This window comes from Cuculus canorus, chromosome 8 (assembly GCF_017976375.1).
Source record: "Cuculus canorus isolate bCucCan1 chromosome 8, bCucCan1.pri, whole genome shotgun sequence".
Lineage (NCBI taxonomy): Eukaryota > Metazoa > Chordata > Aves > Cuculiformes > Cuculidae > Cuculus > Cuculus canorus.
Genome location: NC_071408.1, coordinates 16,844,568 through 16,871,796, shown reverse-complemented (window position 1 = coordinate 16,871,796; position 27,229 = coordinate 16,844,568). Strand labels below are relative to the sequence as shown.

At 39.0% G+C, this 27,229-nt stretch overlaps 1 protein-coding gene across 1 annotated transcript in view; it reads right to left on the bottom strand.

The window, feature by feature from the left end:
• Positions 1-2,312: 2,312 nt before the first annotated feature.
• Positions 2,313-27,229, bottom strand: part of NEGR1 (neuronal growth regulator 1) — a 294,465-nt gene continuing 269,548 nt past the window's right edge. The window contains exon 7 of the mRNA XM_054073465.1: positions 2,313-4,836. Within this exon, the coding sequence (XP_053929440.1) occupies positions 4,712-4,836 (125 nt within the window). The 3' untranslated portion in view covers positions 2,313-4,711. The remainder of the gene's footprint in view (positions 4,837-27,229) is intronic.

Below are 27,229 nucleotides of genomic sequence, written 5' to 3'. Positions count from 1 at the left end.
GAATGACTAAAGCCTGAATTTATGGGAGGTGGCAAATATGCTGATCTCAACATTTTTTAACCCAGGAATTTTCTAATAAAATGATGCCTTTGAGCTCTTCATGAATGAGGCAGAAAATGATTGGAACAAACAGGTATGTGCTCAGTCCTGCAGTTGCTCTGGTAAAATTCTCCCTGACCCCACTCATACAAAATTTGCAGAGCAGGATTTACTGAGAATCCCTTCCAAATAATCCTGAGACTGTTGCTGTTGCCTTGACCTGGTTGTTTTCAGTTATGTTATCACAGAATAAATTCCCTCTCTTGCTTTCATTGTTCAGCAGAGAAACATAAAACAGGACCAAAAACCGGAGCCAGCCCAGACTGGCCTGTTTGCAACACCCTTGTCTGTGTAACGGTGGTGCTTAAAGGTGGCCGAATTGAAAGTAAATTCCTCCCTCCCATGTCAGGATTTCTTTCTCTACTCTCAGTATTAAGGCTGAATAGAGAACTGTAATTCTTGTTTTTTTTTTTTTTTAATTTTTTAAATTTATTTATTTTTTAAATATTTTCTTGTTTTAAAGAATTGTATGTTGCAAGCTGCAGCATGGCTGGAGGGGGGTGGGCGAGTGGCCCCTCCTGGAGCACTGTGGGAGGAAGGGGTACCCTGGCACTGCACTCTGCCCTGGCTCAGGGCCACCCAAGGCAGCTGGAAGTTCCATGGGGACGTGGAAGGGGAAGTGATGAGCCTTTGGCCACACAAAGGCGCTGCCATCTCCATGGCAAATCCTGATGGCAAGGTGACACATTGCAAGATTTAAAGTGTCAGGCTCAAATTTATCCTTTTCCTAAATTTCCTCACATATGTCAGCTTATGCCAGAATTATAAAATTATTTAAGACTTTTTAAAAAGAAACATTTTTTTTTCTTTTTCTTTTCCTTTTCCTTTTTTTTTCTCCAAAGAATAAAACCTTCCATGGCAGGCTATGAAATATGGATTATTTACCTCCAGACTGGACACATGTCTAGTCCAATCTTCAAAGTAAATGCATATTTAGTCTTTAAGGCAATTTGTTTATCCATGTAAATACGTATTTTGGTATAGACATTCTTTATAACACAGTTCTGTGGACTAAGTGGAGATTTTGGTAAGTGTAACATTTGCCATTGTTTGCTAGAATGCTAGTCTTGAAAATGTGCAAAAAGGCAGCTTGTACTGGTGATGATTTTTAACACTCCTGTATCTTAAAAACAGCATAGTTTCTAAAAAAAAATATATATAGACAAGTTTAAAAAAAGGTGTCTAGCTATGAAGTATGTTTCCTGCCAAGTTACAAACCCTTGAGAGACTACATTTGTTCAAGAAGTTGTGAGACATCCTTTAATTCAATATTAGTATAAGATCATGATCAGCAACTGTATAATTGGACCATCATTGCCTCTGTGTATGTCACCAACTCAATGGGAACTGCAGACCTGAGTTATTGCACAAGTAGGAACTTACGGTATTACAGACTTTGGGGTTTTCAATGTGGACAGTAATCTTGATATAAATATTCTTGATATAAATACTGCTTGAGGCTAAGCCATTTATTTTTCATGTTTAAAAGGTGGGAATAAATATAATAATATTTGCTGGACAGATATGAACAGTATGGGTTAATCCTTTGCAGAAGCATATAACAGACCTTCAAACAGTTGCCTGAAGCAAGTACACCCCACAAATTACAGGGCAGGTAGGATTTTTAAATGTGTTCAATTCGCAGCAGTTTGCACCGTCTGTTTTGGAAGAAAGTCCCAATAAGTCCCAATCTGTACAATTACCAGTTTACCGCATGGAACAGATTCACCAAGAACCAAGTTTCTTTATTTGATCAACATCGCCTACAGCTCCAGTCCTGCAAAACTTAAGGTCATTTGACTGTATGTACTATGTCTGTTGAGTTAATTGGGGCATAAAGTTAAGCATGGCTGCATCTGTCTGTGGGACCGGAGGGCTGAGCAGGCAGAGCCTCAACAGCAGCCTGCAGGAGACCAGCCCTACCGACCCCAAGGGCATGCAGCAGTGTGTGCGCAGTCCTGGCGCGCTGTGCCTTGCACACACATAGACACATCTCCACTGCTGAACACGCAGGTCTGACTGATATGAAATACCTATTTCATATAAGGAAATGCCATTGGCACTTAGAAATGTTTGTGGGTTTTTTTTTTCCCATTTTGGACTTAACAATAAATTTGCCTTCCCAAAATTAAGTGAAAATTCAGAGATGGGACTGAATATCTTGTCTCTGTTATCCAGTGGCTCTACCTCATACAAATGCAAACAGTCAATACTTAATTTTATATATATATATTTATTATTTAATAAAGCTGCTGTTAATTCTATTCTGTTGCTGGAAATACCAGGTTCCAGATATCAGGAATCACTGAAACAAAATATATCATTGAAATATATAATTTCATCCAGCCACAGTATAGAAACATCTCTCAATTTTATGTGAGATGAAGCATATGAGTTAGGCTATGCAGATCCTTTTTTCTTTCATCATAAAACTGTACCGACATAATACTTTCTGCAGCACCACTGTTTCTAGCAAATGGATTCTAACATACAACACTTTAAAGCTGCAATACAAGAGAGATCAGAATATCAGGACTACATATAGTATAATTTGAATTGGGTTTATACTATTTCCTTAAAGAATGAGTATTATCACGTTATCAAAGGCTTTAAAAAATGCCACATTTCTGAAAATAGTAGCTGCTTAGCACACCGCTGTGAATAACAGGAATAGTACGATCTGTCAGTAAACATATGCAGAGTGACCCAGGACATTTCATTGCCATATTTTGGAGTCAACATATTTCTGTTTATACCTTTGCTACAGCAGATTCACTGCATATTCTCTCTGCACGTTAGCATCGGATAGCAAATATTGAGACTAACGAAACTCAGCATCTGCCTTTTCAAATATGGGGGAATTTGGAACTGCTGAGTACGCAGAGTGCTCACCTGGTATTGCTAGTTATGAAAACCTATTGTCAGGAGAAAAAGATGTACTATAATAACTGTGTCACCTACTGGAGTTCATAAAACAGGGGAATAATAAATTCAATAATGGTTTTATTATTCTTGTGATCAATAGTTGTTTTGTAAGCAAGTCAAGATCTCTGGGGTCACCAAGGGATCTTGTAATCAAGGGTGGTTGGCCACAGTCATGGCCCAGCAATTTACACAGATGGCTTTCTTCAATTCAGCTGTAAACTGTGAGCATTATTTTGCATTAGTACTGTTCAAAGCTATTTAAACAAAAAAAAGTTAGTAGCATTAAATGCTATTTTGAGACCTGATTCTTCACCAAGTGAAAAGAGTGTTATTTTGATAGACTGCAGTACTAGGAAATCTTAACTGCTGTAGTAAGATCCTTGTACAGTGTTAGTACATCGGTAATAAAGTCCTGCCTGTAAAGATGATTTTATCATGGATGGCAACATGCACTTCAGTACAGTTATAGGAGCAACCTTGTTTTAATATATATATGTATTTTATATATATATATGTATATGTATATATATAAAATTCTGCTTGATACTTCATGTATTTTCAGATATCTAATATTTAAAAGCATCCTTTATCATTGCTAAATTAGCCAAACCAGTACAAAATTAAGTGCAAGAAAAATACCAATTCACATAGTTTTTACCAGTAATACAAAAGGAACTGTTTAGCTTCTCCCATTTACAGCCAGTTAGGAACATTGATATAGAATGACTAAGGGAAACTTTCCTACGTTCAAAAGATGACTCAAAATGGTTTGCGTTCTGGTTTGAAATGGGAAAATAGTTTCTACAGAAGTTCTCTACTAGTTAGTGGTGGTCAATGGAAAACAGGAAAAGGAGTTGGTACTGTCCTTAACTGATTGCCTAAAAACATTAAGTCTGAAGCAGTTTGGTGAACCCCTGGGAGTGGGAGAGGAGGTTTTACTCTTAGCCAATAGCACCTCTGTCCTTGACTAGAGATTTCTTATGCTCAAAAGGATGCTTTAGCATGTCCCAAAACACATTCCAGATTTGTTGGAGAGGAAAAGGAAAGTAGTGTTTTATGAAGGCACACCCATGCTGAATTTGCAGGAAAAAGGAGATAAAACAGAAAGCAGTACTGCACAATGCAGTTATAATACAAGGCTTATTCTTGAAACCTGAATATCATGCTAGAAGAAAATCTAGATATGTGTAATATTTTGAAGAAATATTTTGAAGGCAATATTATTTGTTTTTTTTATCAAAAAGAAAAAAAATACTGTGAAATGTGGATAGAATGCTATTTAGGAAGGGAACTGAATATTTGTATTGCAGCCTTAAAGAAGCACATTTTACTGCAATATTTTTTTTTCTGTAAACTACGGTCTGCAACTCAGCAGACCATGACTGAATGCTTTTGAAAACTTGTAGATTACAAACATGAAATCACAATTAATATCCTCTAAAAGTAATTTCAGAGCTTTCACGTCTTAAAAAAGGACAATGTGTACTGCTTCACGACGTAATGCAGCTAATCAAAAAAAGGAGTAGAATTAAAGTATTTACATAATGAGCAATTCTACAGAAGGCGATCATCCCCATGTAAGCACTGCTGATTATATCCCACGCTGCTTTTAACAAACTCTACCAGATTGGATCCAGTCATCAGCACTTTCAGAGAATCCTTAAAAGCCTTTTATGGGTCTTTACACTTAGTGCAGAATGATGTTCTTCAGGTAGAATATGCTGGTAAGGGAGGACAGTGTCAACACAAGGTACCAGCAGGAGAAGAGGACTTCAGCGTCACCGGTGATCCCATACTGGGCTGTACTGGGAGCTGCAAAGAGAAGAAAAAGGAGTTAAGTGAAAGATTCCTCTCCAAGATCTCAAAATTCTTCATTTTCATTAATTCTCTAAGAGATCTATTAAGGTAACAAAAGTGTTTGTCTGAAAGCCAGAGAACAAAAGTAGCCAAGCATTTCCACTGCACTGCTCAGTGGATATTACCTTTTTATTTTAAAGAGGATAAACTATTATTAAGGCAAGCATTTAAAAATGTGAGTACTTAACATCAGATGAGTGCTTCGTGTTTAAACATCTGAATAATTTATCTGTTTTTAAGTTACTGAGCATGAGAAGTGAATATATTTAGATCTGTTTGAAAAAAAATCATTTTCTGTCTGACTTTAGAAGCCAAAATTTGACAATTTTGCTTAGCCAAAGAGGCTATTTGTTTTCAGTCTCTCTGAAGAAATTGTATTTACTCACTTTAATATAAATCCTTTCTCAAATTCCTCAGTAAATATTACAGTAAGTAAAAAACATGAGTTAAAATATACAAAAGCTGTGTCAAGAAACAAGTGAGGAGAGACAATCATTTCAGTGGTCATGAGCGGGTTGTCTGCTGGCTCTTCTGACTGCGGCACAGCTGCGGACCCAGGCAGAAACTTTTGTTTTCCAAATTATAAGAATATACTATAGATTATTTCATAACATAACATCTGTGTCAAGTGCCATTTCTACAAAAAGGCATCGCTTATGTCAGTGGTGCTTTATTTAGATACATGTTGCTCAATCTGACTGAACCGCCCCAGTATCTGCCAGAAACATGGATGGAGATTAGATGGTGGATGCCAAACAAGCCTGAGCCAGCTTTGTGTCCATGTCCTGGTGCTCATAGCATTTTCCAAGCAGAGGGCAGAGGTGTTGGAAAGGCAGGAATTCAACAGAGATTTCCAAGCTCATTCCTGACAACTCATCTTGAGTAAGCAGAGTATGCTCAACCCAAAGGCTGCCCTGAAAAAGGGAGACTCCACTAAACTGACTACTTTCACAAACACAAGCGCCATGTGTGAATGAGGAGGAGCGATCACTTGGGAGCCCAAGCCTGGTGGGGTTTGGTTACCATGTGGAGGGTTCTGCCTTTTCTGCAGGATCTCTCCCTTCACCTCGTTACATTGCTGTTCTGAGGTGTCCTCAGAGCACTGGGCTATCTGGATTGAGAACACCAAGAGGTGATCTGAAGAGGAGACCTCAGCCAACAGCTCTACTCTACAGGTACACGGGAGACAGCTGCGCAGAGCAGGTACCAGTGGTGCAGAAGGTAAGTTTCCTGGGGCAAATCAAAGCTTGTCCAACCACCTTGCCCAGAAGTGAGCTGCATCTGGCAGCACTGCTGCCCCTCACCAGTGCCAAGTCCACCTCTGGCACCAGGGTACAGTGCATGCAGGGCTTTGGAATAAGCAAACTTCACCAAATCCTCACATACTTCATTTCTGGGCAGAGAAGAGGAGAAGAATTAAAGCACCCCTGATGGCAGACACAAACTGTGCTGCCGGGTTGTCCAGCAGGTTTGCACAGTGTGTGCAGTATGGTTCCCAGGGAGGAGAGCAGAATCTTGCTCAGTGGGATTGGTACTCAGTTTCTGGCTTGCATGGAAAGCCCTCCCAAGATGCACAATGATAATAACGCAACAGAAGGGATTTCACTAAAATCATAGCCTGTCTGGAGGAGCAGGAGAGACTACAGTGATCATCCAAGAAAATAAAGCAAAGCTGTGGCTTTCACCAAATCTTGTTTGCTTCTGCAGGACAGAGTTTTTGTAATGTCAAGTCTTGTTCAGTTTGAATACTTCGCTTTCAATAAAGACGTCTGTGTTATCTGCTCCCGGGTCCACTTTCAACATATGACATTTCATTAGGCAGAGAGTATGTAATGAAACCAAAAAACATTCACCTTTCCCCCCATGCAGAAAGGCTCAGGTAATAAAAAAAAAATACAACTCAAAGCTTGATTTTGAAGCTTAGTTTAGTGACTTACAACCATGACTATCTGCAGAACAGGGCGCTGTCTTCTCATTCAAAAGGAACTTTCTGTGATAAGCCAGCATGGCAAATCAACATTTAATTTATTACAAAAGCGAGGCTAGCAAGCTGAAACATAGTATAGGTGGTATTTAATTTTATCATATTAGAAGAGTTTCACCAACGTAAAGATAATTTGAGATTCAGTGGCTATAAAAGCGAGTGGAAAATTATGTAAATCTGATTTCCTGCGTATGAACCAGTACTGTCTTTCTAAAGCTTATTAAATCATATCTGGATTGTTTCAGCACAAAGGTACTAAGTGAATTAATGGGGGAAAAAATACATAGACTTGGGTAGATAATAAAAAAGAATTATGGTTCCCAAAGCTGTTTTACCAGAAGAATTTTATGTGAAAGAAACCTGAAAAAGAAGCAAATCTGGAGAAGTTCAAGCCACTGAAATCTGCTGTGTTTGAGTAAACTGCCCCAAGGGCTGAGTTCCTGTAGTACAGGGAGTTGCAGGATGCCAAAAGAGCGCAGGAGCTGGTTTTGCTGGTTCCTCGGCCATGTATTGGCCCTGATCAATCCCACTCTGTCCCTCACCTCCCTGAGGAGCTGCACTGTCGATATTATGGCTGGATCTAACAAACAAGGTTTCAGTTCTAAAAGACATTTAATAAGATCTCTGAGTTTCTTTAAACCGGTCTTTGGCATTAAAAGAAAGAATGAAATCCAGCTGTGCTGCACGGCTTCCAGGTTCGCTGGAACTGATCCTCTGAAAGAGCTTGAGGCAAAATTTAAAATTCTCTCTCCCCTTCAATATCTATTCCATTTCATCAGATTCCCTTAAAGAGGGCAAACTTGTGTAAGCCTGCTGTCATTAGGGTCTGCTGATCAGTACTTGCTGGATATTATCCCCAATATAAGAAGGATACGGAACTGTTGGAACAGGTCCAGAGGAGGGGTAAAAAGGTGCTCAGAGGACTGGAGCACCTCTGCTATGAGGACAGGCTGAGAGTGTTGGGGTTGTTTGGCCTGGAGAAGAGAAGGCTCTGGGGAAACCTCATAGTGGCCTTCCAGTACGTGAATCGGGTGTACAAGAAAGCTGGAGAGGGACTTTTTACAAGGGCATGGAGTGATAGGATAAGGGGAATGGCTTTAAATTGGAGAGGGGAAGATTTAGATTAGACATTAGGAAGAGATTCTTTGCAGTTGGGGTGGTGAGGCACTGGCACAGGTTGCCTAGGGAAGTTGTAGATGCCCCGTCCCTGGAAGTGTTCAAGGTCAGGTTGGATGTCGCCTTGAGCAGCTGTCAGTGATTTAGTGGGAGGTATCCCTGCCCATGGCAGGGAGTTGGAATTAGACAATCTTTAAGGTTCCTTCCAACTCAAACCATTCTATGATTCTATGATATCATTTCACTTAGTGGGATCTGTAGTGGCATTTGCTACAAAAAACCAATATAAACATAAAGCTGTTCACTTTTGCAACCACACAGCCCCAAGAGTCCTCCAAAATTAAAGAAATTGGTGCCATTGTAGAAATGTCCCCCAAAATCTATGGTGATCCAATGGGCAAATTGATCAAGAATTGGCTTTAAAAGGCTTTTAAAAAAATGTATACTGCAGGTTTATAATGCCATGGCATTTTAATTCAAACTAGAATTGCTAGCTGGAAAACATTTGACATATGCCTGCACAGGACCAGCAGTCCTGCATGAGCATTGCGGTGCACTTCTTCAACACTCTAATTCATCTGACAGTGGAAAAAGCCTGTTTGTTCTTCTGTTTTCCTTTAATAATCTCCTGTTGTAATTACCAGCCTGAATTAGAGCAGCCTTTGAGCAGCTTGGCTGGCAGAAACGGGCAGGTTGTTTCCTGAGCATTCTTCTGGGGAACACTTAGTTGTCTTAGGTATGATGGACACTGACAAAATAATTGGGAAAGTTTTGCCGGATCCTTATGCCTCTTAGCTTTAATTTGACTTCTGGAAACATCCAAGTGTTTCTAGTCTCTATAGTGAAATTATAAGCAGATGTCCCTCTCTCACTGTTAGTGGCAAAGTGGTTGCATTAGTTACAATGTCACAGTAAGTCTTCTGGATGGCATGTTGTGTTGTGTTGTGTTTGGCCCTTAAGAATCCTGAAAAATTAATAGCTTTCTCCTGTCCTTTTCTTTTTCACTTCGGTATTTTGATTAACTTTTCCTGTGGCTACCTGATTATGCCGCTGACAAAAAAAATTTTTGTTCCCTAATATTCATAAAATTCTGTAGATCTTTTACGGTGTTCTAAAAACTTTAAAAAGTAAAGAAACTTACTTCTAAAATTTAAAGCTTCTTATTATGGTCTCATTAGTCATTCCTCTAGAATGAATAATTATTTTTGATAATACTAAGCAGTCCTTGCTTTCATTATCATTGCTGTGTAATCCTGGGCAAGGTTATTTTGTACTTGGACTGGGTGATTTTCACAGGATTTTTTGGTAGTTTTCTGTGTCTCTAAAAACTTTGGTTTAGGAGGACACGTACAGATGCACTTGCAGTCTTAATATTTGTACATCGAGGTAATGGTGAAGGCATGTTTGATTAGACATTAAATAAAAGCATGGATTATTTGACTCTGTGATTACATCTGCAGCTATGCTGAGCATTTCCATAATACCTATCACTGCTATTATAATGGAGCACTCTGTTTATAACTGATTTTACAGTGTGTGAGGTTTTGTTATGCAGAGATGGGAGGGAGAACAGCAGTTGGCCCACACAGAATTATTTGGCTAAAGATTCCCTTCCAGAACAAGGTCTTGGTAACTATCTGAACTAGAAATCAAGCTCATATTGTTTGGCCTCCCTTGTACTGACCTGGTGGTGCAAATTCATTTCAAAGCCATCGTGGTTGTCTCTTAAAAGAAAGTGAATTTCCATCCAGAAGAAGACTAAAATGGGCTTGATGAAAAGTCTGATGTTCGAAATATAAAATGACCTAGGATTTAGAAGATGTAATAACTTCAAAATATATCAGCTTCATTCATTGAGAGATGATAATTCAGTTTCCTGCTAACGGAGAAGTGAAACCCCGCACCTGGGAGCAGGGTGACTTGGTGCTGATGGTCCCACTAGCGATGTTTGGATGTTACCATGTTTCACTCAATGCATTGGTTGCTGTCCATGTATGACTGGAGGAAATGGTCCTAAAATTTCTGAGGAAGAGACTCCTTGCCTGTGGTGCCCAGTCTGGTAAGACAGAGGCAGGGTTCTGAGCTGAGCTGCGCATGTGGCAGTGGCGCTGAAGAGCTGTGAAGAGCTTCGGTAGAGTTTGGCAAGTCCCTGAGCATGCCATCTTTCCAAAGATAGTTCTTCCCTCATGGAGCTCTGCGGAGAGCCTTGTACTCAGTCATCACCTGCTCGCTGAGAGTAGCTCTCAATACTGATATACAGCAGTAGGTTACACAAACAGATTTTGCGTGCACATGTTGCATTGTGTCCTCATAAGCATTATCAGGCTCATCTAATCTCCCTTAATACATCAAAATTATCAGCAGATCTGTGTGAGTCATTGCTCTTGTTGCAGCGGGGGCAGAGACGTGGAGAAAGTTTCTGCTCCCTTTTCCCCCTTTGCTTTGTAACTCCCTGTGTTATTAATTATTGATAAAACCAGGTCCATCTCTCATGCTGGACAAGACCAGATCTAGCATCTTTCCTGGGAGTCATTTACATGGTGTCACAGTCCTGCTAAAGGAGAAACCCCTGCAAAGGTCAGCATTTGCCATGTTGTATGCTGCTGTCGGAGTATGACCACCAGCCAAGGTCCCTGTGTGCAGCCCTCTGAAGTCTGCATGGTCTAATCAAGTTCTCCTTTATTCTATTTTAGTGATTATTCTACATAATCCTAATGTTTTATAACAGTTAGCAGTTTTGAAAATATTTAAGCCTACTCTTAGCACAGATAGGATTATACTCAGGCATCTCTCCTAGTGGTGAATAGAAAGGAACAAAGTAATATTATATCACTATCTCTAATTAATACAAGAGATTAGGAAAAGTACTATGCTGAAACATGCAAACCAACATTTCCTAACACCAAGGACTGCATTAACCAGAAATAATTATAAGCTTTAATGCTGATGCCTTGTAGACAAAAGCACGGACCTCTTTAGGTTGTCTGAATAAGCAAGCCTAATGCTGTTAAATGGATTATGCAGAGGGATGTTAATGAGCATTTCATTTAACTATATTCAGGTTAATGATTTATTATAGGAAAGCCTGAATAAATAGTTTTTTGTGCATTTAAAATATACAGAGAAGGAAGGAACAAACTTACTCAAGGTCAAAGCAAAAAGTCAGAAAAAGATGACAAAGAGTGGGCTGTCAAAAATGTTTTTTAAAATAGAAGATTGTAAGATAATGGGACTCTGAAGGCTCAGCTGAGTTCTACAGATAACATCTCTAAATATTGTTACACTTAAAGTTAGTTGAGGATTTATGGCTTTGGAGGAACAGGTCGACAGTCTATAAAAGACTGAACTGGAAAGCAATGGCTTGTGATAGGAGACGTAATCTGCTTGGAGAGTGCTAGAACAGGCTTACAAGTGTTTTGACCAAAGGAAGGTTTGTAAAGAACAGAAACCTCACTCTGTGCTTCAGAGGCCCGGCAGAACTATAGAAAGCTTAACCTTGAGAGAACAAAACCTTAAAAATCTTGTTTAAAAATAAATCAGCGAAGACACCGATTTGTTTAGTCTTATGCAAATGCAATCATCCTCAAGGCTAAGTGCCCGAGACAGGAAATTTACAGTGATGGAAAAATTCACTAGTGAAGTTAAATAGATAAATCTGTATGAGGAGGCCCTTTTGAAGTCTGTGCCAGTTGGAGACTTTGATTAAACAGAGATTTGACCGTGATCGTAACCTGGAAAATGCTGATAATTTAAATAATGTTGAAATGCATTTGGACCGTGCCCATAGTAGATGGAAGCTAAACATGGAGACACAGAAGATCCTCTTCAATCTGATGTTCCTCTGCTACTGCTAGGAATCACTGAAGTTCCTTTTACGGAGAGAAAAACTTACAGCTCTGCCCAGACCGATATCCCCAGAACACATTTGAAATGTAAAATCATTATATTTTAAGTAAAGGCATATATTTGCAAGAAATGATTTTATAAATGAAGTGCGGGCAAAATGTTTTGCTTATCCCAGTGAAGAAAGTCAAGTGAAGAAATCAGCAAAGAGGTCTGCAGCCCCAGCTTTTGGAAAAGTGAAACACATTTCATGTGATGGCTCATGGAGCACTGAAAAACATTTTTGCTGTGTACAACAAACCATTAGGCAAGGTGGCTCAATGCCACTGGACATGTCCTTGCCTGTGTGCAGTGCTCATTTGTCTCTCCGTTCCTTGCTCACAAAACTGTAAGGACAAAGATTATGCTGGGAATAAGGGAGGAACGTGCCAGAAGACACCACCTCCATATAGCATAATCTATATCAAATACGTATAAGAACAGACAGTAAAGGAGCAGCCAAATCTTGCTCTCCTAATGTCTGTAGCCATTCTCTGGGTGATATGGGTGTAATTTTGGGTAGACTTTTGCTTTTGTATGTTTTTCTAGCCAGGAGTCACTCAGCACTACTCAGAGACAAATATATCTGAAAATCCTTGAAAAAGGAGACAGGAAATATCGCAAAAGTTGTCCATGAGCTGACACTGCCTGGATGGATTTATGCAACTTTAGCTTATTCTAAGACAGAGCTGTGGAGAATATAGCCCAAAACTGCTAGGCTCTTAAAAGAGTGGCTTTGTTGTTCTCTGAAATGGGAGCATTGGCTGGAAGATTTGGAAGATGAGTCCCTCTGCAATACACTGTTGGAATTGATAAAAGAGGTGTATTGTCAGGTCCTATGCTTTGGCACTCACACAAAGCTGCTGTGAGGTGCAGAAACTGTATAATGAATGGCTTATGCTGATATGTTTTTAATTTCAAATTGAAATTAATAATGTAGCATTTTTTGAGTCTTAATATGAGAATACGGAGAATAAAGTATCTTTCCTCTAGCTGCAGAAGCAAAACCCAGCTATTTGTTGCACTAAAATAGTAAAAAATATTTTTAAATATTTGACGTGAGTATGCCATCAGCAATGTTTTAAAGTTTATATTATCTGTTTGTTTTGCGTGTGTATCTGTGTACGCATAGAAAAGAAAGAAGCATTTCTTGTTTCAGTCATAAAGACCCCAATTATGATATGCTCTATATAAAATTTGAAACTGATTCTTTACACTGATTTTTACTGATTTAAAATATAAATGTATTAACAGGACTAAAAAGAAAGTCAAGTGATCAGAATGTTAAAATTAGCTCAGTCACACAGCATTGTAATTTCCTAGTTGTGGGGATCTTTGCCTGGGAATTTGGGTTCCCTGGCTGTAGAAATAGATGTCCAAGGAGGCAGCAGAAGAGACAGACTTCCTCCCTGCCTTCCACAGTAGTCAGTTGCCCTTCCCCTTCTACCCAGTTCCACAGTCACAAGTAACTCATGCTAAATATTGTAAACAGCAAAGTACTAATTTAAAACCAGCTAAAAATACACACAGTAATGTAAATTTTAAGCAAGATGATTTTTGCTTGCTTATTAATGTGATGGGGCATGCCAGACACATTTTGCAGTTGTTCAAACTAGATCTACTTTGTGAACACTTAACAGCTGCATTTCATTAAGCTTATAGAGAAAGCAAGACCATAACTGACGGAGGTCGTTAGCTATGTGCAAAATGTTTTTAAGTGTCTTAATTTCTGTTCTCAAATAACTCTCTGGAACAAAGCATCTCCAAAGTCAGCAGCTTCTGAAAAGTAAGCATCTCTATATCCGTAGTATGAATACAGAAACACCTCTCTAACCACCATAGTCTGACTTGTGGAAGCACCACTCTAACCACCATAGTTTGATTCAGTGCTATCTTGCAAACAGAATTGCTCTCTTTTCTAAGGTGAGCATCCCATGCTCAGGCTGAAGAAGAAGCAGTTAAACACAGCCATCAGTTTGGCAGCATTTGGAAACAGCAAGAAGCAGCCACACCCCAGGGGTGGTAGCGGGTTATTGGATGTGAAGCTATTTTTCCCCAGTTTTACTGCCTGCCTCGAAGTCCACCTGGGTAACTGCCTCTCAGCAGCCTTTCTCCTATGAACAGCCCACTTTCAAAACCTGTGCTAACAAACGAAACCCTAAAATTTTAGATTTTTTTCTCTAAAACTCATTCCTCCTTCCTGTCAGATTTCAAAATTTTAGTTTCCAAATTATCATTGGCTCTTCTCAAATAGAAATGCAAGTTTAGAAATCTGATTTCTGATTGTGATTGTTTATAGCAAAACATTTAATGTAAAAAACAACAAAAAAAGAAGGGTGCTGTTTTAGAGAAAGAAACACCTCTATTTTAAAACTTATAAATGACTATTTTTTCAGATAACTGATAACTTAAAAAAATCACAGTAATCTGATCATATGTGAAGTTACAGACAGATTGGCAAGGCTGTGGTACCTTAATTGAGAGAGGGCAAGAGTTCCTTTTAATTCAAATTAAATGGATACTATTGTTGAAGAGTATTAGGAAAAGCCTTCTCCAAGAAGGGGGCTAATGGGGTATCTTATACTTAGGCACAAGTTAGTTAGGGACCCACAGAAGATATTAACATTTTCTGTTCAGTATGTGTACGCCCTTGAATCATTAAAAAACAAGCTACAACCCAAACTACTGCATTTGAATATGTTAGAATGTAAGCACTTTATATTGCTACTGTTTTCACAGCAAAATGGTGTTGTTAAAACTTTATTACCTAGGTGTGATTTGTTTCCAAACTTGCATTTTAAATTTTAGCATACAGTTGCCAATAGAAAATTCCCCATTTACAGGCAATTATCACACAGTGGTACCTAAAAATGCCTGTAGTTATTGTTCATTCTAATCATATGGTCTTGCTGCAGTTCTTACCTAGTAGTGTTTGTAAGTGTGGGCTTTTCAGTGGGAGCCAGGCACACACCATTTTTATTACTCCATATTTCTATATCTACAATGGATTCCAGTAACATGAAAAATGGGCAGTGGTGATTTGGAGAAACTCTTAACAATAGCAGCCCTAACACAAAAGCCTGTTTTGTAGATAATCAGTGTAAATAATAGATTCCCAACATTCTGCTGTCTATCAAGTTATTTCTTCAAGCAAATGTCTCTGGGTATCATAAACTCAGAAAAATAGTGGAGCTCAGACAAAGCAGGCTCATTCTAATCTTTCAGAGAGTGCAGACATGCTTTTGTTACAGCTGCAAAAATAAAAACAATTTTAAACCCTTATGCATTGTTGTACGGTGTATCTTTAATGGAATTTCACTTAGACATAGATAAACTTGATCATATCAAATAAAAAAACCACCCTTCCATTAAATATTGCAAGGGAAAAGAATCCTGCTAATATATTAATAGGATAAATGAAGCAGGCACTGAACACAGACTGCCTTAGTGTTTAACAGGATAAAATAGCACAGCCTTGACATACCTGGTTTCTACTACAAGGAATATTTTATAATCCCAAGTATTTACGAGGAAAATTACTGTGAAGGAATAGAATAAAATTTGTCTTTATAGATCATGCTTTGTACTCGAGTTCTCTTAAATGTCTTTGTATAGATGAGAAGTGCAGTCATATTGGAACAAATAAAAGATCTTTGAGAACTGCAGATGTGTACCAGCCTCAGAGGTCTGGGACAACTAACAGATGGAGGAGGTGCCAGACCCAATCCTGGGATGAACCCTGTGCTTAACCGGACCACCACCTGATCCCTGCCTTTACATAGTAAAGGAGACAGCAGAAATCAGCCAAGTGCCTTGTCTGGAGAGTAAAACAGAACAGATAATTGATGACACTGATCAGACATCTCACTGTTTGTCAAGGCGGTCTGAGCCTGAACACAGCTGTTCAGAGCAAAGAGCAATGTGCACCCCGTCCCCGACAGTCCCAGACCACCTCTCCCAGATCTGCTGACACTGACCAGCAACATCCCAGGGTGACCTGAGCTGGGATTTTAATGTAAGAACCTCAAAGTTGAATGTACTGTGAGAAGGAGGAGCTGCATGCACTTCAGAGGGCAGATAAAAAATTGAAAATAAACTTAGTGACTAAGAGAAATGTTTTGAAAAAAAAGTAATTCAATTTGATAAGACCAAAACAATTCTGCTTTCTAACAAAAACAGCCAACTGCACATGTACTGAAAGAGCAAGAATTGATTCTGTGACAATTCCTCAGGAAAGCATCTGTTATTACAGTGCATCATCCATGCTATCTTGCCATGAAAGGTCAAATATGTTCCTGGGGTGTGTAAATAGCACTGTAGCCCATGAAGTAAGGCTGCTACTCTCCTCAGCACAGGAGGACTGTGTTAGTATGAATGGGTGACTCTGGGAGATGGACAAACCAATTGAACAAAGCCCAGAGAACAAGGGAAACATTTCACCGAGGAGAAAGGCTTGCAACAGCAGGGCAATTCAGAACCCAAGGAGGAGAGGGACTCCTAAAAACAACTGAGGTGCCCATAAGGATTGTCTCTGGAGAGGGTAAGGGAAGGATCGGCTTGTGTCTATAGCAGGTAGAACAAGATCAACAAGTCTCACCTGCAGCAGGTAGGACCCAAACCAGCTATGAATGCAAAATTTAGCAGTGGGTTTGCACAGGAAGGACGAGTCATCTGCATCATTACAGAGTTTTAGAGCAGTTAGTGTGTAAAAAATATCTGCCAAAAATAACACTAAGGACTACTTCCTTTGTCTGTGGGAAGAGTGCTTTCTAGATGTTCTCTTTGAGCTTTTAAATAATAACAGTCCATGAATGCATCATAATTAGCAGTGACTGAAATACTTAGTTTCTTTCTGGAAATGGAGATACAGCAGGTTCCACAGGAGGAAAAGGACAGTGGCTCATGTTAGAGACAGAGATCAACTACATCAGCCTGCAGGCTTGGAGGCAACTCCCCAGTCCATGACACGGGCTTCAGCTCCATTTCCCTCTCCTAGAAACTATCTCTCAGTTCTTTCCGATGGCTTAAGAACATGCTTGTTGTATGCAAACTGTGCAGAAAACTTTAAACAGATCTTTAATTCTTGTAGAAAAATGAATGCATCTATGGAACCTATAATTGGCATATACCACTTGGCTTATAAAGTCCCACTCTGCTGTTGTACCACGTCTTGTGATTTCCTTCATAAATATTTTAAGATCTATTTTAAAAGCAGTGACTTTTCTTCCACTGGGAGCAATCAGTGCAACATTTCTCTACAGTTGCACTTCTGTATGGGCAGAAATTTTCTTATTCCCAAGATAAACTTATCTTTGGATGAACTCTGTCTCCTCCTGGATCTCACTGCCTTGTTTCCACAGGCACCACTTGTTGAGTGGCTTCACATTATTAGACTGAGCACCGTCTTCTAGTCTCCTTCCTCTTTCTCTTCTTTCTCTTTGCATAATAGGAACAACAACATATTCAAATACTTTACATAAACTTGCAGTTCTTACCCATTTCTTTGTGAGATCAGACCTTGAAGGGCTATAATTATCATTAATGTTCCTATATTAGAACTATTAATAAGTTAAAGGGCACTTTTGTTTCTATGGCTTGAAATAAAACCTAAATTCCATTTTCTTTGAGTTTGCCAAGCTTTCCTCTCCTTTAGATGTACTAAGGATTTTTCTTGAATATTACTTCTTGGTTTATTGCAATAGTAATCTCTTTGGTAAGGTTACCTTCAGTGACTCAAATAGCTTTGCCTTCAAATAAAAGTTATTACTTATCACAAAGGCCAAGCAAAGAGTTCTTTCTGGAATCACATACACTCTACCTCTTTGAAGCATATGAGAGAAAGGCTGAATAAAAGCAAATGTAGCATAGCTTGATGGTCAGAGTTAAATGATCTACTACAATGTATTCATGAGCTAGAAATACTATAGGATTTCATTAACTAAGTAAGGCCTATGTAATAAAAATAGTCCATTAAACAGTGACTATTCCAACTCAAAATTTTAACATAATCAAGGGAGACTGTCATATTGCCATATTCCCAGCGTAATTATGCAGACCAAACTACAATGCTGGCTTCAGAAACACAATCCATCTGTAAGCACCTCTAGGCAAAAACCAAAACAAAAACTCAAATCCCCCCTCTGCTGAACCCCCCTCAAACTAGCCTATTTGCAGGTGTTTCTATTAATACTGTGCTTAGCAGGCTAGAACACAATTGCATAGTGCTGAAATAAAAAAATAATAACATCTGTGTAACCCGGCTGATAGATAATGAGTTGTTGCAATAAATAATATGGTCTTGCTTCTTTTTGCTTAAATAGATGGGCCATTCTGTCTAACTAGCCTCTTCCTTCTGGCGATGCGCACTGGGGGCCTGGCCTCCTGGTCATTGCCAGAAAAAAAAGAAACAGCCTAAAGAACATATTCTGAGTTTCACTATCAAGATATTTCTATAGACATCTGAAGCCTGCCGAATTTACTGGCAAAAGCATTAATTCCTTGAATTGAAAATTGGACACGACAGATTATTTTTTTCCACTGGATTTCAGAATTATCAATGCTTTATAAAAGAAAGGCAATAACTTGATATAGAGTTGTATAACCTGGATACCAAAACGTACAGCATTCTATCAGCAGCAAAAGATTTTAATAACTCTGGTGTAGTCAGCACAGCTAAGAAATGCAGCTTATGTTTATCCCCACTTACGAGAATGCTGCTCAAAGCCCAGAATAACATATTCTAGCTCTGATAGGAAAGGATATGGTAAAACATAATGACCTCTCCTTTAGTATGTACTAGTCACGTCTGCGGGGAGGTTCTGCATGTCTGCAAACAAGGTTCTGGGTGTCTGGGTGCAAGAACACTTTGCATTATATTTCTGTGGATGGTATATCAGCCCCTCTATTCCTCTCTTGTGAGACCTCATCTGGAATACCGTTTCCAGTTCTGGAATCCTCAATGTAAGAAGGATATGGAGCTGTTGGAACAAGTCCAGAGGAGGGCTACAAAGATGATCTTTGTATCATGGAAGGTGCTGGAGCACCTTCCATACGAGGACAGGCTGAGAGAGTTGGCGTTGTTCAGCCTGGAGAAGAGAGGGCTCAGAGGAGAACTTATAGTGACCTTCTGGTACCTGAAGGGAACCTACAGAAAAGCTGGAGAGGGGCTATTCACAAAGGCTTGTGGGGATAGGATCAGGGGGAATGGGTATAAACTGGAGAGGGGCAGATTTAGACTGGACATTAGGAAGAATTTCTTCACTATGAGAATGGTGAGGCACTGGCACAGGTTGCCCAGGGAGGTTGTGGCTGCCTCATCCCTGGAGGTGTTCCAGGCCAGTTTGGATGGGACCTTGGGCAGCCTGATCCAGTGGGGTGTCCCTGCCCATGGCAAGGGGGTTGGAAGTAGATGATCTTTAAGGTCCCTTCCAACCCAAACTATTCTATGATTCTACGATTCTATGATTCGATTCTATGATTCTATGATATGGTTAATTCAAAGAAGACTGGCAAGTTCCTCTAGTCCAGCTTCCCATGAAAGGTTGGACTAGGTAGTATTTTGAGATCCTTTCCAACCTGGGTTGTTCTATATCATCATATTTCCCAAGAGCTCAATAAAGCTGTCCTAGTCCTACATGGACTCAGACACAAATTGTGAATATGTAATGAATTTGGGCTATTCTTAATCATTGTATAGTTTAAGCCGTACAAATGTGCAACTCCCAAACTGTCCTTCTTGCCCCAAATTTGGTGAGAAAACCATTCTTTTCTCTGATTATGATTTGAAAAAATAAAAATTTGTACAAAATGCAAAAGAAACTTGTCTGTTCAGAATGAACCATGAAATCACTTTCAGATCAGTTTTCTAAATATATGTAGCTACTGAAGCCCCCCATTACTTTAAAATGCTATAATAATTGATATTAAAACTTATCTCTGTTGAATTTATTTATGTGAAGTGCAGGTCCCACATACTGTAGACTTACACGACCTGTGTGATTATCTGGCCCTGGATCCGCACTGCAGTGTTTAAATGTGGATGTCACATTCATCTTCCAAGCTTTTCTTCTAGAAAGATGAGCTTTTGTTTAGCTGCAGTATGATGTATATGCTATTTCTAAATCACATAGTGTACTATTTTTTGTTGTTGTTGATAGCTTTTCTGTTTGACACTTTCCATTTTTATAGACTATTTTAGGTTTGGAAAAATGTACTAAAACAGTGTAGCACATATACTTCTCATTATTCAAAAGTAAAAAAGTTCTTACTTCTTTTGCAGAAGTACTTAGCAGACAGATATGCTTGCTAATGTGATCAAGCACAACAAGTTTCTATGTCATAAAAGACATACTACGGTTTTCAGCTACAGGTCTTAGCAGAATATCCCTCACCCCATAAAATCCTTCCCCCTGACGTATGTGCTCCACTCTGGCAACCGTGCTTCACCTGCATTGCTCTTGGCGCAGTTAGGGTAAGGAAAACCACAAAATCAGCTTGTACAGTTCTCCCTGCATACCTACAGCACACACCTAGACCAGATTTTGTTATCATCTGTAGCAATCACAATCAACAAATCCAATCATCACTTGCTTTCCTTAAAATTGAATTTAAACTCATACACAGAGGGTAAAGACGTCAGGTTTAGAACAGGCTGACATTGGGTTCCGCACGTAAGCCCAAAGTTAATTAGAGGAGAACAGGTCGTGATCTTCCACTAGAAATGATAAACACAGCTTCAGTTAAGAGGACACTGAGAAGAAGACTAGGAAAGCACTTGGGAAAGTGCTGGGACTCATTCTCATTCCCCAGTCCTTGTATTGTAGGATGTCACTTGAGAGAACCAGTTCTCATCCGTATGAAGTTTTTCCGTGAAGAGGAACCAAGCAATGCCAAGAACAACAGCTCTCCATGAGAGATAACAGTACTCAGATTTCCATATAAAGTGTATAACTTCTGAGTTGCCTGCAAGGGTTCAGATTTTATAATTTTTTGCCCAGTTCAGAAGCAGGATGTTGTAGAAAAGCTACGGCGTTATAAAGTCAATTGCTAAGAAACATGGATTGTTTTGAAAGTAATATATGGGGTGTGTGCTTTCGGATACTTATTAACATAATTTTGGCAGCCTACAATAACTGCTTCCCTGACAATGCTGCCCTCATTTGTAAGTGTCACATACGAGAAAAGGAAAAGCATTTTAACATGACAGAAAAATTTTACTTAGGAGCTAATTACTTTAATTTGAAAGAATTTTTTGCTCATCTGCATACTTGACAAGTATTTACAACTTACATTGGTAATTAGAGGATGGGTCTTGTGCTGAAATATTGTAAATAAGTTTGAAGGCATTTGCCGATCCTTCTAACTTTTAGAGGAAATGAATTCATTAGTAGTTAACATGTAAAATATTTGTACCTCTGACCTTTTGTAAAACATTCTTTCTCTATTTTAAATGATTGGTTGTCAGAATCTTTTTCCTCAAAATGAAGTGTGACATTGTAAATAAGCTCTTGAATTAAACAGCATATTAAATCTATGTATTCAGTGGCAACCTTTGATAGTTCTCATATATCATGAAGATTTTGTTGGTTCTGCTACACTGAGGCAATGTCATATAGCATTGTGAATGGTAATTTTTTACACTGAACTTCACAGTTTCTGGACAGTTTCAACATAACTCTTCCGATCTTGATGAAGGATATTGAGTTAAACAGGTTAGTACATGATTTCTTGCCTTTTTTTTTTTCATGACTGTATATGAGAAAGGAACTTTCTTGCTTGAGGAACTGACAACCTTTAAACAAATCTTCCTGTGTGGTGGTTATCAAATAACTTCTAACGATGTTTTTTTTATTCAGCTGTTCTGTTGATATTCTTAAACACTTCTTTTGGGTTTCTCTTAATCATATTTCTGCATAGTCTGCATACACTGGTTTTGTAGGTATATTAAAAAGAAGGAATCTGTGGAATTCTACTGCTGAACCCGGCTAATAGCCAATCAATTGATTATTAATAGTGCTTTTGCTATAACAATGTGATGGATGAAATAAATAATAAAGCTGAATTGTTTGCTTATGCCAGAAGAGTTAAATCATGGTGACAGCTTGAATTATAGCTGACTAGACCAGCATTATCTCTCGAGTTTGTCTTGTCTGTCAATATTGCTTAAACTTGGTCTTTGTAATGGGGTACGTCTTAAATAGAAGGACACTGGATAAGTCATATACATAAAAGAGATCTACAGCTGGCTGGCATGTGAAATTCCTCTAATATATATTTTTATGAAACTACCAGCACATTATGTGCTCAGTAGCATAAATAAAAAAAGCGTGTTACCCTGGCAATTTTACAGTTACTACATTAGTTAGTAAATGCAATGGCCACCCATACTTTCCTCTAATAAAAACTGCTGAGCCTTTTCATGAAAGATGATTGCAATTTCCACTGGCCTGTATATGTGATGAGAAACATAACTCATCAAAATCTGAGCTATTTGCTGTGAAGATACAAGACCGTTTTTCTTGAACACTTGACGTGACATTAACTATTCATGAAACTTGAGTGTTCAAACACTGCCTAAGTAAAATTGTTACTACTTTTCAACTTGATTGAGATCTTTTTTTTGAGCCAGACTCTACAGCAGCCAGCAAAAGGGCTCTCCAAGTGAAAGAAATGCAGAGACTGCCCAGGTACTCCAGCTGTGAGCTATCAATTTGCTGAAAAGTTGAGTTCCTCCTCCAAAATTGATTAATGATAACTGCTTCCATTTGGGTCAAACAGTATTTAACTGCTTGTAAATTTTAATTAAATGATTTGTCACTTTGAACATATAGTTTGTCATCTTGCAGCTAAGCGATATGTCTTTATCAGAGAATGACTCAAGGGGAAGACATCCATCTTCTCTGTCACTTCACCCCCCATTAAGATAATTTGGCTGTTGCGCAGTATGTGAGACTCCATGAAACTGAATGTGCTTCCTATGAACAACTCCATCACAGAAATTATAAAAATACAATTTCTTCCTTTCGTCATTAATATATACTTAACTTTCTGAGTATAACAAATTCCCAACAGCTCAGTGAAACAGATTTTTTCCTTCCAACCACTCACTTTTTCCTATTTTGTGTCAGGTGACATCTGTAGCTATTCTTACTCAGCTACCCAAGAATCTTTTCTGTGCCTACAGTTATCTTTACTCACAAGATGTTCATTCCAGGAGAAAGCAAACAGAAGCTTATAAACCATGTAAATCTGTTGACTGACTACAAATGATGGTTTATTTTAGTTGGTTTTGGTGACTGTCTAGCTCGTAGCCTCCTTTCTATGTAACTTGTAATGGAGCCTTTATTTCAATGAATTTAAATAGGTCTTCTGCATGTGCGTGCTATACAACACTGATACAAGGACATGAATTTCATACACATCTTCCTATTTCTGTAATAATGTTTAATCCTTCAAGGCAGAGGGCTTCTTGTTTGTGCAGGGACACAAGCTGTTGCTTTATTGCTAGGGGCCACCAATTGTGAGCTAGAAGAACTTAACAAACATCACATAAATTCCATCCACGATATATACAGAAATGGTATATAATCTAATCAGGTATTTGTTATTTATCATTAATATGTGGATTTTCTTTTTCTCAAAGTATTTTCATATTTCCACCCTTTAACCAAGAGTATCATGTTAGAACATGCCATTCGATTTATCACTATTTGCTTCGTGATGACCTTTTTGGGGCTTTTCTTATGAAGGACTGCAGCAAGAGATGGCACGGCCACCGGGAGGACTCCGAATTTCTGTGACTACCTTCTGAGGGTGCAGGGGTTAATGAAACCCCTTACTTCTGGGAGTGGCTGTGGATTGGCCTTCCGCTTGGGCTTCTCAAACTGCAGGGCTGGTGGTGGGGTCTTTGCCGAGTCCCTGAGCCTCCCTGGCTGACGCTGCTTCTCCTCTGCAGCTTTTACTGTTGGTGCAGGATTTTGCATCAGAAGGCTTTTCATGGATCATTCTTCCCCATTCGCTTTTCAGCTTAATCCAGCGGATTTTGGAGACATTATGGCTCAGCTTTGCATATGTTATTATGCAGAAGAGAAAAAAACCCAACAAACAGCAGTTGAGATTTTTCAAAGCTTACTGGGAGCTTTAGGCATGAAACTCCTGTTAAGACTTATGTCTTTGAAAATCTCTATCAATTAGTGTAATATTTTGGTGGAGACAGCAAAAATAAAAATATGAAAATATTGGTGCCTCTGTGGGAGGCCCCTTCCCAATTAATGCTGAGCAGTGGTAGGGGATGAGTGTGTGAAATGCATTATCCTCAGGACTGTCTCCCACTAGATGCACCTTTTGAACACTTTCTTATTCTGTGCAGATGCTTAGTGTCACCCTGCCTTTTCCATCCCTGACCTGGGGAGAATCCCTGATGCTGATGGGAGGAGACACAACATGACTGCCAGGAAAAGTGCTGGTGAAAAATGAGTTTGCTTTCATAGATGTATTTTCCAAGCAATATGTGGAAGCAGTTTAGAGAGACAGTTGAGAGAACAAGCTCAGGCACTGCACTCTGCTATGCAAGCTCATGCTGCAAAGGGCCACTTGACTGCAATTGTGTACTGACCCTGCCACGAATTGCTGAGTTGTTTGGTGGCAGAAGGCAGCTGCAAAAAGTTTCATCTGTTTGTTATTTTCCATCCATGTTCTCATCACCCTTGTGAAGTCAGGAATTTGGTCTCTTCATTAGAAATACACTACTCTCACCATTAAAATGCAGTTTGAAATAGAAAACAAAAAGAACCGAAAGGGATTCTTTTGTATACTCAATGATCACCTTGCAGGTGAGCTGTGGCTCAGCTATTCCAAGTGTAGCGCTATATGTGTGGGCTGCAATCAGATAAACTCCACATTGCATGTATGTCCCTCTGTTTATAAAGAAGTGGCACACTCAGACTGTCAGACATTTCCCAGCCACGCAGAGGCCAATTTCTTTCTGCCATTGATTTTGGCTCAAAATCTGGATTTAGAAAGACGAGACAGAAAACAGTATGTGGCAATTCGCATGAATGTTAGCAACTTTTAAAGTATTTATGGATGTTATACTCTTAAGAGAAGTATGGAACAGAAGGGAAAATTATATATATTCCCCTCGGGGAAGCAGGTAAATTTGGCAATCAGTGATGAAAGCTTTTCACCTTTCCCTTTTTCCCATCTCTCTGGGAATGAAAGCTGCTTTGAGTGTATACCCTACGTCACTGCCTGTCTAAAGACCTATGCTTTTGGGAAAACAAAGATGGACTTGGATGCCTTGAAACCACTTCTGATGGTCTTTGAGACACATGGGAGAAAAGATACATTCTGGTCCAAAACCAATTAGCTTTTTCCTAGTTTGTACTGTGTAAACCCTTTAACTACTACAATCCTTCAAGTTTGTACAAAAGGAACTTTCTGAATAACTGAATGAGACCTGGATAGGGATAATGTGCATTTAACAGGCTGAGAATTTCTAGCTGTTTGTAAAACACAGCTCCTTCTTAGCTTAAAATGAAACACTTCATGTACAATAAACTCTAAATTGTGGGGCAGAGAGAGGGCATAGGAGACTGCAGGTATGGAAACCTTAGAAACAACATCACAGTCATTTCTTATCCCTGAAATGTCTCTATAACTAGAGTGCTGTGCTTTGACAATTTACTGCAGACTATTCAAATTACTCGCTGTTTTCCTATTATGAAAATCCATACCCCGTTCATTCAAGTGAACATGCTCTTGAGCTTTCAAACCTGAGTTTTTCTCTGAATTGCCTCAGTTTGGCAGAAAACTCATTCAGTGTAGTTTTATATACTGTACTTGTTGAATAAGGAGGGTGAATAGTAGGCAATCACTTCAGTAGCAATCAGAGACATTAAGAAGGGTAAGTTCTATTAGGTTTTTTTTTTCAAAATCAAATAGATGCATCCCTGCCATTGTGGAATATGATTGAGGAAGGAATGCAAACTGTGTCATGTAGCTTGAAAATGAGAAGGATGTAAAAAAGATGTCAAGGTCAATCATTTTGTCTTGGTGTGTGGAACGACAGGCATGACTGAATATCCCAGCATCACCCAGTGTTGCCAATCACAATGTGGTACAATATGGAGGTGGATAGGTGGGAGGGAGCAGGCTGCCACTCATCAATTGGATTAGTCTTCTAGTGCCTAATGCCAACAGCCTTTTCTTATGCAAATGTCTGACTCAGCAGTTGAAAAACGGTAAAATATTTTGCAAAACTTTCATCTTAACGAAAAACTATCTTTAAAACTTTAGCCAGATGGCTCCAAAGTTTTTTGTGGCACCGTAAAATTCAGAGGCTCAGTTAAAATCTGTACTTAATGAAAATCATGTACAGGAACAGGTGCCAAAACATAGAAACAACTACAAAAAGAATTTTCTTGTAAGCTTTACTGGATTAACAGATTAGCATAAGGTAAATTGGGCCTGTGCTCTTAATGTGTTTCCTTCCATCTACATAGGTGTGATGTTCATGCTCAGAGGATAACTTGCTGCTGAGAGAGACAAACTTCTGGAACTGGCACATTATATGGAGGATTGCCGTGTATCCTTGACAAGTGATTGTTTATTTTTAAGTTTTGGTATTCAGGTCACAGATTCTCATTTGCAGCTGGGCCTGGAAAAATGCAAAGGTCACAGTGTAGCAGGACACTCTTCAAATGGCCTGAGTGTATAATATAAAGTATATGGCCTAGACACTGAACTCTAGTCCAGCTCTGAGTAAACCATCTTTGTTTTATTCATCGCTCTCAACTGCACAATCGAATAACCTCTGTTTGCTCATAGTCAGAGTCCATTTAAGCCACCCTGAATGTTCACGGACTGCTCCACCACCCTCATTTGTGTGTTTGTGCCTTCAAAAACATTTCCTATTCTGAGGAAGGTCCATCTTCAATAATTCCTGCACAATAAAAGTCCTGCACAAAAGCAGAATAGATCCAAGACAGCACGGCTCCTGGGAGCAGAGGCAGGTTGTGATAAAATAATATTTTTTAATTGCTTAGAACTACTCTGTTATGTTTATGACTTCACTCTTTGAAAGACACTTATCACAACTATTTTATTTTATCTAAGTTTTTGTTCTACCTTCTTTAACACAATAGAAACTATTGGAAGAAAAGCCTATCAGAATCTCTCTTGCATTGTCAGATGGCATGCTTAACAGATCATCTAGAATGTTTAGAGAAAGACCAAGACTAGTTTATAAGCCAGTTTTGTAGACTGAGCATTACGATTGCTATTTAGTAAGGAAGGGTAAAGATGCAAAGACATGCATTAAACGTTAGGTTCAGAATAAGGAAATGGCTGATCATTTATTTTCTCTGG